Below are 11,584 nucleotides of genomic sequence, written 5' to 3' on the forward strand. Positions count from 1 at the left end.
GGTAAAACGGTCAATAAGGAATATTACCTGCAATTTCTGCGCAATTTGTGCGAAGCAATCTGAACAAAAATTGGCTCTTGCATCACGATAACGCCCCACATCATTGCTTGTGCGCGACTTTTTGGCCATAAAGACAGAGAGATAAAGACGGCATCGAAGGAGGAGCAGAACAAGATAAAAAAATGATTTTTTGAAGTGCTTCGAAGATTAGAAAAAACGTTGGCACAAGTGATTAATATATCATGGGGATTACTTTAAAGGGGACAAAATAGATATTAATGAATACATAAATAATATTTGAAAAAACACAAAATTCGCGATACTTTTTGAACACACCTCGTATATGGCTTTTTGTTCGATTAGTTTTAAATTAAAAGTTTTGATTCAATTTATCTTGATTCAATTTAAATAAAAATAATTCATTTATAGATAATCTACTTATATGTGAACGTACTATAACGGTAATCTTTTTGAATCCACCAAGCAAGCAAAAATACAAAAAATAATTTGTCATCAATCAGTCATAAAGTCATCGTAAGAGTGACTTGTTGATCAAAATATCAGATCGTACGTAAATTATGAAGAACGTAAAACTGCCTCGAAAACCGATATCGTTTGAGGTGACTCAGTCGGTTTATTATAATAATGTGCAACAGTTATCAGAAATATTTTACTTAACACGAAAAATTATTTATAACAAAACAAATCGTACAAAAAATTAAAATATGCTGGAGCCAAAATATGCAAATGGAATACCACGGAAAATATTTGGCCGCGCCGAATGAATTTTGTTGAGAATAGTAGCCCGAAAGTCGCAAATCTCGAAAAGAAATCTTCCTAGTGAGCTTAAAGATGAGTGTGGGATCGAGGTATCACATGAAACAGTCCGCGAAGTTTTGCAAAAGCACAATTGATATGATACTTCACAAGTTGCTCGAAAAAAGCAGTTATCTTCCCCTAAAACGTATGTACGTATCATAGTTCAACCAGATAGCTTTGGGAATAATGTGATATTCTGCGATGGGACCAAAATCGTGTTGTATTACAACGATGGACCCAATAGTGTGGAGGCAGCCATTAAAAGTAGATACTGGAAAGACGGAATATTATACCGACAATAAAATTTGGCAAACTATCAATCACTTTGTAGGGATGTATATGCAGTAAGGTAATAAGTGATAGCTACCATTCGGGAATGCGTAGGTTCGAATCTCCATGCCTGAAACACACCAAAAGATTTTTTTTTATATTAGTTTTAGCGATCGCCCCTCTGCAGGCAATGGCAAACCTCCGAGTGTTTTCTGCTATACAAAAGCTCCTTTTAAAAAATTACCATCGTTGGGAGTCGACTTAAAACTGTAGGTCCCTGTAGGTTGGATTCATTGTTGACAACAAACTTCAGTTCAAATTATACAGGTCAACGATCCTAAACAGAAAGCTCATATGGTCAGAATGTGGCCTCTTTTTAATTGCAGCAAAGTATTGCAATAGAAAACATGTGGGCAAAAAGTGGCAAAAACACACTCAAAAGCTCGAGCAGAGCTCAAAATCGTTATTTTAGAGGCATGGCACAAGACAACCCCGGACTATGAGGTTCAAAAATTTATTCATGTTGTTAGAAGTGGACTACAAGGAGTTATAGATGCTCGAGGTAGTTCTACAAAGTACTAATTCACATTTCATACTTATAACTTTCAAAACTTATAAATTAAAGGTATAAACTGCAAATGTAAAAATACTTTCTTGACAGCTGTGTTTTAAGTATGCATACTATATGTTGTTTTTGCTTTTTATGTTATTTTTAAACAGAACAACCGAATTTTCTACTATTGGATTATGAATTATTTATATTATTCAAATAAAACCAAAGATTGAAAAAATCATGAAAAATACATATTTTCTTACGTAATACGAGGGGTGCCTTTTATATATCACACTTTTGCATGCGTGTGAACCAATTGTCGAAGCACTTTTGCCACTCTGAATGAGGTACCTCCAAAACATGCATTCTGAATGCCGCAAGCGCTTCTTCAGGTGTCGAAAAACGTTGACCTCTCAGTTTGTTTTTGACGTACGGGAATAAAAAGAAGTCATTCGGTGCCAAGTCAGGACTATACGGCGGATGACCCATTAATTCGATGTTTTGGGTGCTGAAAAATGCAGTTGTTTGAGCCGATGTGTGAGAGCTCGCATTGTCCTGGTGTAGAGTGATCCGTCTTTGGCGATTGGTTTTCCTAATTTCTTGGAAGACAACTGGCAAACAAATGGTTGTGTACCACTCACAATTTACTGTTCTGCATTGTTCTAGTGGTACGGTTGCGACATGTCCAGTTTTTCCGAAAAAAACAGGCGACCTTTTGCTTGGAAGTGCTTCGTGCGCGAACAACTTTTGTTGGATTTGGCTCATCTTGAAACACCCATACAGTCAACTGCTGTTTACTTTCGGGCTCATACGCATGAATCCATGATTCATCACCTGTCACGATGTCATAGACGTGTTTCGAAGCCCCGCGATCGTATTTTTTGAGCATTTCCTTCGACCAATCGACACGAGCCTTTTTTTGAGCGATTGACAAATTGTGTGGGATCCAACGCGAACAAATTTTTTTGACAGTCAAATGTTATGCAATATTGAATGTATACTGGTCCCACTAATGAATAAGATTATCTCAATCTCACGATAGGTCACATGACGATCTTGCAATATCAGTTCGCGCACAGCATCAATGGTTTTCGGAACAACAACTGATTTAGGACGACCTTCACGAAATTTGTCTTGGAGTGAACTACGACCACGATTGAATTCACCATACCATCGATAAACACTGGTCCTTGATGGAGCTTCATCGCCAAAAAATGAATTAAGTTCAGCCATGCAATGTTGCTGAGTTAATCCACGTCGAAGGTTGTAAAAAATAATCGCACGAAAATGTTCACGATTTAATTCCATTTTTGGACCGAGATGAATCTTTTAAGTTACTGCAAACAACACAAATAGCGCTGGTATTTGAAAACGTTCTGAGTACGTAAAAGCCGAAAAATGTCAAACTTTGCGACACAGCTGTCAGTTGCCAGATTGCAACACCAGGGTTGCCAAATCCCGAAATATAAAAGGCACCCCTCGTATGTCTGAATTTCGCTAGATTAGTAGATGTCGAAAAACTTCCTTGAAAATTATGTAAAAAATTGTAAATTTTTATGCAATAACAGCCCCAGTTAAAATTCGGTGAATTTTAGTTGTCAGTAGACTTGTCCATGACGCAATAACTAGTCGAGTACCACAAATTTAAAAAAATGCAGAATAAGTGAGGCTGGTATTACTCAACTAGCTTTTGCATTTTGTTTTGTTCATCGTTCGTTTATAATTTGAAATTAAACTAACCATTCGGAATCCCTTATTATAAAATTCGCGGTTTTAATAGTCTCACTGTAAAATTTTGCATCCTAATTCCACGAGCATAGTCTTGTTTATTCCTCTAATTGTGAATATAATAATAATAATAATAATAAGTAAAGAATAAGGAAATTAATAAAAACTTAGGCCATTGAAGCTGGATTTTGTGCATTTGCATAAACTTTTAATTGCATCTTAGTTTAGGTTTTCGTATAATTATCAATTTTTTAAAAACATGTTTAAACATTTTGAAAAATGTTTAACTATCCTAATATTTTAAATTACTCTAAATTGTGTGGCAAATTTAGTAACAGGAAAATTGGTTTTTTATATGTATTTATGATCAAAGTCCTCTTTTCTTTAACTACTACCGCGACTTTTAATATTTCAATTTAAATTTATTTGATGTGCAAAAGATTATATAAGGATTTCTTATGGAATGTAATCCTTCTTTTTCCATTATGGTATAGATACGTGGCCGCTACGTGGCGGTTCCGAGTACTTAAATAACCGTATCTATTGAACTAGTAAAATTATTTAAAATTATACTTCTTCTTCTTAATTGGCGCTACAACCGCTTATACGATTTTGGCCGAGTTTAACAAAGCGCGCAAATCGTTTCTTTCTCTGCTAACCTGCGCCAGTTGGATACACCAAGTGAAGCCAAGTCCTTCTCCACCTAATTTTCCCCATGCAGAGGAGACCTTCCTCTTCCTCTACTACATCGAATACTTTCAGAGCGGAAGCGTTTGTATCTACTCGGACGACACGACCCAGCCAACGTAGCCACTGGAGATCTATTCGTTTATATTTTTATATCTTCGATATTCGCCGTTGCCAACGTACAAAGGTCCAAATATCTTCCGCAGAATCTTCCTCTCAAACACTCCGAGTGACGCCTCATCGGATATTGTCATCGTCCAATTTTTGCGCCAAACATTAGGACAGGCATGATGAGTGTCTTGTAAAGGGTTAGTTTTGTTCATCGAGAGAGAACTTTACTACTCAATTGCCTACTTAGTCCAAAGTAGCACTTGTTGACAAGAGAGATTCTACGTTGAATTGCAAAACTGATTAAATTTATCCTGGAGTGCAATGTCAAGTGCGTTCAATTGAATTGTTTGCAACCAACGTCAAGGAGATAGCAGCAAAATGGAAGTTTCTGTCGGTATTTGATGAAACCAAAACTAAGTGTCAGCTTACACCTCTAATAACAAAATCAAAAACAAAAATTGTTTGGCCTATGAATCTATTTTTTTTTTCTATACTTATTTAAAATTGGAGTTTTTGTAATAACCTGTGTAAAAACTTAGTAAAACTCGATTCTTTCATTCAATTTTTCAATTTTTATAATTTTTCATCGAAAAATATAATTTTTATTGTTTTTAAGGCTAAGAAATCGATTTCTTGATGTATTTTTTTATCAAAAATTTTACGATGACTGATGCTACAAAGAACATTTCATATTTTTGTTAGAAGCATTATCATGAGAAAAATGTTTGTATTAAATGATTTATGAGAAAAGGCGGCCCTACGTTCGGCCAAAACAAGATTTTTTTTTTTTCAAGGGTTTCAAGGGTTTAGCGCTAAAAAAAAACACTTTTTTTTTTATTTTTTACAGAAATATGGCTTAAGATACTTTAATAAAATCAGTTGCATGTTATTGTACATCTTTTCAATAAGTTTTTAAAAAATATTAATAATAAAATATTGACAAATAAGCCCATGACAGAGTTTTTTTGGAGATATGTTTTTCGAGAGGTGCTCTGCGGTGCCAATCGGCATTCGTCGTAGAATCATCTGTAACTAAAAAAGTCGAATTTTTCAGTTAAAGTATGACGTAATGCTCCCCCCTACATTAATAACATTTTTTTTTTTCATTTTTGTAGTTTTGGTGGCAAAAAAACGTAAAACGAGCATTTTTGGCGAAAAATTTCGCCATATTTGTAAGTGAAAAACAACCTTAAAAAAAAAAAAATTAAAAAAAAACAGTGTAGGGGAGAGGTATTTTTGATTTAGAAAACGTGTGCCAAATTTGAAAAGAATCGGTTGAATAGTTTCGGAGTTGTGATTGGCACCGACTTTTAAGAAGTCGTTTCGGGAAAAACGCCTTTGAAAAAATGACTCTGAAAAATTATCTATGCTCCGCATTCGAGGTAGAGTGCCTACAAAGGCTATATCTTTGAGAGTTCTGCTCCGATCCACTTAAAATTTTGACACAACATTCTTGAAATGATTTACTATAAGATGAGTGAAGAAAAAAAATTTCGATTTTGTGACTTTGTGCTTTGAATTACATGCTCCGCTTCTTTGCTGTTGCCTTATTTTTTTGCTTACATTTTCATTCAAATTTAGGCATTCACCACCTCCAAATTACAAACCAAAATACATGCAAAAGTTGTTGTTGATCTATGGAAATTATGGAAATCACCTTGTACGAATACATTTATTCCCATGGCAATTTAACGCTATTTACCGCAATCCATAATTAACCCAGTAAATTACAAATAACATGATATTTCAATTTATCTTTGCAAAGTCAGATAAGTCTAGGTCTAAAGAATTTTCGAAAATGTTTTCCCCCGATAAAACTCGTTACGTTCTTTGATTACATAAAAGATTTTATTCAACAGTTAAGGAGCTCATGGAATAAAACTTTTGTAGCTGATAAGAAAATATTTACCGGCAACTATAAATATTGTGTGGCAACGCTTTAATTAGATAATAAACAACTGACGAATCACCTTCGATTTGACCCGTGGTATATAAACAATATATTAAAAAATGGAACTTGTCGGTTTTGTACACAAGTATGAGTGGGGAAAACTTGGAAACGATTCTGTTGTGGCACAACTCGCAATTCTCAATGATCCGGAATTCAAAGTTGATCTGAACACTCCCTATGCAGAACTGTGGATGGGCTCTCATCCCAATGGACCATCCAACTACAAGTCAAGCGGTACTAAATTGGAGGAAGAGTTACCATTTTTATTAAAAGTGTTGAGCATAAATAAGGCGCTGAGTATCCAAGTTCATCCCAACAAAGTTCCTATTTTCATGTCAAAATCAAGTAAATGTCTCAATAATTATTGTTCTTTTGCAGGAGGAAGCTGAACAATTGCATTTAAAGGAACCTACAATTTATAAAGACCCAAACCATAAGCCTGAAATGGCGATTGCCCTTACACCTTTTGTTGGATTATGTGGGTTTCGACCCCTTCCCGAAATAAGAGATATACTCATGAATATACAGCCACTCAAAGAATTGACAGTGGATGATCCTAAACAGATGGATCTTCTCATGGCAGACGATGAAGAAGGGCTGCGTTATTGTTATAAAAAACTCATGAACACGGACGCAACCACAATTGGACAATGCATTGAAACTATTTCGAGAGATTATTCGGAATGTGAGTTTGGTTCGACTACAACATACAGTGAAATCACAATCATTTGTACCTCGTTAATTCAAAAATCGCAAAAATTCATAACAATCCGTTAGTCTTAATTGAGCTAATTTTTGAAATTCCCATGCATTTTGGTCGTCTAGTTAATTCTTGTTGTTGTTTTTTCTTCCTTATTTTTGATAAAGCAAATTATGCTTGAACTGGCCGCCGTGGCCGAATGAGTAGGCGCGTGACTACCATTCGGAATTCAGAGAGAGAACATCGGTTCGAATCTCGGTGAAAGATCAAAATTAAGAAAAAGTTTTTTCTAATAGCGATCGCCCCTCGGCAGGCAATGGCAAACCTCCGAGTGTATTTCTGCCATGAAAAAGCTCCTCATAAAAAATATCTGCCATTCATAGTCGACTTGAAACTGTAGGTCCCTCCATTTGTGGAACAACATCAAGACGCACACCACAAATAGGAGGAGGAGCTCGGCCATACACCCAAAAAGGGTGTATATAATAGATTGTTGACTACTTCTTGATTCTCGTGTAAGTGATAACGAACTTAAAAGAAGCAAAATCTAAAATTAAACTACGTTTTTATTTCTCATCTCATCTTGTTAATGAAAACGTTTTTCAATTTGTATAATATTAATAGTCCCTTGAAATTACGAATTATCATGATTCCACTGTACTCGTAATACATTATATTTTTTAAAACCACAATTGTATTCCTCCATAGTGTTATCTGAATATGAGCTACTTATAATATTCAACAAACTTAAAGTGGATTTTCCAAATGATGTTGGAGTACTTTCTCTTTTCTTTTTGAACGTTGTACGCCTGGAGCCTGGTCAGGCTATGTTCCTCGGAGCAAATCAAATACACGCTTACTTATCGGGAGATGTTGTAGAGTGTATGGCTTGTTCTGACAATGTAATACGTGCTGGATTGACTCCCAAGTATAAAGATATCAAGCAACTACTCAACTCATTAGAGTATAACGGCGCCCCACCATCAAGTAAAATTTTTGTACCGGAACGCTTTGACAACCAACGTCTGCTATTCAAACCACCCGTTGAAGATTTTGCTCTGACGCAATTAACCTTGAGGCCAGCAGATAAAGAGTATGTTTTGAAAATTGAGCAATCTCCTGGTATATTACTTGTACTCAACGGCCAACGTACTTTAAAGACGAACACCGATAATGGAGTGAAATTAAAACGTGGATCGATTGTGTATTTGCCTTGGGAAATTGGCACCGAAGTGCATTTCGTTTCAAGTGAAGAAAGCGAAAATGATTTTCTAGCTTATATCAGCACCCCCAATGCGCCTTAATCTCCGACACTTCGACAGCTAATCTATAGATAAATTTTATAATGCAAAAATGCCTGTCTAAATATAATAAATCCAACTGAAATATAAATTCAGGGATCTACAAGTTTACATACGAAATAAAACTTGTAATTACAACTTTTATAATTCAAATTCTATAACAATCAACATATTTACAAAGCAATAAAAAAGGTTTTAAAATTATCGCGTAAGAATGTAATTTTTGAGTGGACTAAAGAATGTACGTATGTAAATAATATATAATTTTGCATAACATATTGAGCGAAAACAGAGGTTACTGGAATTTGCTCTTCTTTCTCTTTATATTTTTTCCGACACTCGTTACGTTTTACCAAAACGGCGTTTCAGTGTTACTTGAGGAGTGCCAGACTGGCACCGGAATATATATCGGAAAATAATTACTTGAAATTACGATCTACAAAGCCTTTCACTTAATCGTGATTTAGAACGTTCCCCAAATGCGTTCCAGTTGGAACTACAGTCGTTAACCGAATATAAGGTCTGATCGCTACCTAACGGAAACGGTTTATCAGAAGCAATTATTGTTATGTTAATTGATATGTTCAAGATTATGTTTTAGTTTGTCTTAGCTGGAAAAAGTTATGCATGTAATTATAAGTCGTTTTTAACCGATAGCTACCTCCAAGTGGGCACACTTTTAGTGAAAAATACTGCATCAGCGCCTGTCCCGTGCACCAGCTATTTCCCGTTAAACGCTGCAATGCCTATTTTATTGTATTTTTGTTATCTAGCGCAAACCATTTTTTCAGCCAGAAACCAAAACAATGTACTGCGTCATTAGTTGGTCAATTTATTGAAGAAGTATCGCCTTTCAATAGGTAAATGCCCTGCGGAATTTTAAGTGAGCAGGATAGGAAACGACAATTTCATAAATATTAACGTTTGTCTATTTATGAATTTAAATAATACAGTATGCTTTGATAATCTACACAATATTCATTTACAATTTATAAGTTAACAAGAACAAAATTTGCTTAAAGATGTTTACGTTTTAAATACATGTAATGAATATATTTATAAATAAGATGACTTACTATCTAAGATTAAATAATTTAAAGATACATATACATAGAGTCTAAATTTGTTAATTTCCTTTTAATGCGATTTGACGCAGTACATAAAGTAAATAGCAGGCTTTCGAACACACGAAGAAGATTTTTATAGAAAACGCCTGCGCTTAAGCTTAATTAACCGTAGTGTTTCCTTGTTGCCTACAATGCAGCTGTAAATTTGTGTATGTATATTTGTGTAGACGTCTTGATCTAAAAAATCTACTCCACTACAAAAGTGTATAATCTGAAACATTTTTCTTTGTGAATGTAATAGGAAATAAAGCTTTCACAAAAGTAAAATGCGTTAATCAAACGCTCTCAAAAAGTACGAGTACAAATTACAATAAAATTATACGTGCGTAAGTGTACTGTATATATGCACATAGTTAAGATACTTCTCCCATTTCATCTTCAAAATCGTTTTGTATAAGTGTATAATGTAAGTAGTTTCTTAGGTGGTGGGTAGTTAGTTCAGCATTTGTTATTAGTCATTCGCGATTTCCGCCACTTAGTGTATATATTGTATATTGTATATGTATATAGTTACTGGTCACGTGTAAATTGTAAAAATGCACCGCATTTGGTACGTATTTTCGGTACTGTGCAGTTTATTGTGTGCATTAGGGATTTCGTAGATGTTATTATTTTGAATCCGGCTTTATTTTGTCTCAGTTTTAGTATTTGTGCACTTTTGCGCTTTCTTCTCAGCTCTAGTCTGCATAAATTTTCTGTTATCGTGTTTAGCTTTTAAGCAAGTTGTTGGCACGCTTATTAACACCGTCCATGCGAACATTGTTAGCATCACCCTTAGCGTTTATACGATCAATCTGGTTGTTTTGGTTTTCTAATTCGGATCCCATATCCAACGCCATATTTCGCAAATTTCCCAACATAGAATTTACCTGCCCCAGATTTTCATCCATTTCATCTTCTCGAGCATCGTTAGTAATACGTGGTATATATCCACTTTGCGGTGGCGCCCCTCCCATTCGTTCACGTTCATCTGCAACTCTTTGCGGTTGGCTATTAACTATTTTGCCATCGTCATTCGCTTTCCAAGCACTATCGCCATCGTCTTTGATCGCAACCTTTTTCCAAGGCACAACACACAAACCGCAGCATTTCTCCATACCACTTAGATTTTTTTCTGCCTCTCTCATGTCCGCGTTAATACGATCCATACCTTCCTCAATTCGATCCAACTGTTCCCCTTGGTCATCCAATGCTACTAATGTGCGAATTCCAGCCTCTTTACTTTCTTCCATCATGTTAAGCATGCGACGGGTACTTTCGAGAGACTCATCGGCCACTTGACCTGATTTAAGTTGCAATTCCTGCAATTCAGTACGTGGTACTTCGGGAGCAGCCATCTTGAAGACTATGAGCGTACGATGATCTCAACTAAATTTTCTTACTGTTCACTTCACTGCAAATATATTCACACAATCTTAGTAATTTGGGGAAATACTTGTTAAATACGGCGCTCACCCTTGCACTAAATATGTGTTGGCACGTAAGTAATTGTAGTCGTGATTCATGCACCGAATGTCTCTTTATTTTTAGCTCAAATTTCCAATAGCATCAAATATTTATGGAAAAGAGCTTCCTCAACCTCTGCCCTTGAACCACGATGCGAGTAAGTGGGTTAAAGTTGCAAATATTGGTTACGAAAAACACCGCCTCTTTCTACCTACAATTTTATCTTTGCAGCATTTAACATTGAACAGCACAATTAACACTTTTTTGTATATCTGCTCAGGGTTGCATAGCGTACAAAAAACTTCATTTTGTTTTCATACGCAAATTTACGAATACTTTCCGTATATATTGAGTAATTTTGGAGGAAAACGAAAACCGTACGGTAACAATTCGGTAAGACTAGTTTATACAGGCATGTGCATCACAAATTCCTAATGCTATCAATGCAGTTCAGAACTCGATCTGCATTGTCAAATTTCCTGAATGCGTAATAACTACTATCTGTCATTTAACGAAGTGATAATGTAGTAAAAACACACATTTTAAGGTATATTTTTCTATACAAGTTTTTAAATATTCTGAGTAAAGTACAGCGTTTCAAATAACTTTACATTGATAAATATGACCCCTTCTTCAATCCAATTGTCAAAAGGCTGGCGATAATACATCGGCTGCTTTCTTACGACAGATACTTTAAATGCGTTTTTCAGATTTTGTGATTCGGATTTATATATGTATATTGGGTCAAAGACAGTCACCGCAAGCATTTGTGGGAAATGTTTATATTGTAAAGACCGCTAAATGTAGAAGTTAAGCTTTTTCTCGCTAGTTTCGAGGTAAGCGAGATATTCTTTGCTTTTAACTGGAACTTTGTAGTTTTACAGCTATTTG

The 11,584-nt window shown here is 35.3% G+C and overlaps 2 protein-coding genes across 2 annotated transcripts; one reads left to right on the top strand and one right to left on the bottom strand.

Moving 5' to 3' along the window:
* Nucleotides 1-6,133: 6,133 nt before the first annotated feature.
* On the top strand, nucleotides 6,134-8,325 carry LOC129247507 (mannose-6-phosphate isomerase). The gene is made up of 3 exons (XM_054886663.1): nucleotides 6,134-6,439; nucleotides 6,498-6,804; nucleotides 7,528-8,325. The coding sequence occupies exons 1-3, from the start codon at nucleotides 6,179-6,181 to the stop codon at nucleotides 8,121-8,123; spliced, it is 1,164 nt and encodes a 387-aa protein (XP_054742638.1). The 5' UTR covers nucleotides 6,134-6,178; the 3' UTR covers nucleotides 8,124-8,325.
* A 607-nt stretch (nucleotides 8,326-8,932) lies between these two features.
* On the bottom strand, nucleotides 8,933-10,955 carry LOC129247518 (synaptosomal-associated protein 25). Its single transcript, XM_054886674.1, has 2 exons — nucleotides 10,703-10,955; nucleotides 8,933-10,640 (listed from the first exon to the last, which is right to left on the bottom strand). Exon 2 carries the CDS (start codon nucleotides 10,582-10,584, stop codon nucleotides 9,955-9,957), a length of 630 nt encoding a protein of 209 aa, XP_054742649.1. The 5' UTR covers nucleotides 10,585-10,640; nucleotides 10,703-10,955; the 3' UTR covers nucleotides 8,933-9,954.
* Between the last annotated feature and the right edge of the window lie 629 nt (nucleotides 10,956-11,584).

The sequence above is a fragment of the Anastrepha obliqua genome, chromosome 1 (genome assembly GCF_027943255.1).
Source record: "Anastrepha obliqua isolate idAnaObli1 chromosome 1, idAnaObli1_1.0, whole genome shotgun sequence".
Classification (NCBI taxonomy): Eukaryota; Metazoa; Arthropoda; class Insecta; order Diptera; family Tephritidae; genus Anastrepha; species Anastrepha obliqua.

Excerpts from the sequence above, each read along its gene's own strand:
- LOC129247518 (XM_054886674.1), bottom strand. The coding sequence starts at position 10,584 with ATGGCTGCTCCCGAAGTACCACGTACTGAATTGCAGGAATTGCAACTT.
- LOC129247507 (XM_054886663.1), top strand. The coding sequence starts at position 6,179 with ATGGAACTTGTCGGTTTTGTACACAAGTATGAGTGGGGAAAACTTGGA. Across the intron at positions 6,440-6,497 it reads TCCAAGTTCATCCCAACAAA|GAGGAAGCTGAACAATTGCA; the intron begins GTTCCTATTTTC and ends GTTCTTTTGCAG. Across the intron at positions 6,805-7,527 it reads TTCGAGAGATTATTCGGAAT|TGTTATCTGAATATGAGCTA; the intron begins GTGAGTTTGGTT and ends ATTCCTCCATAG.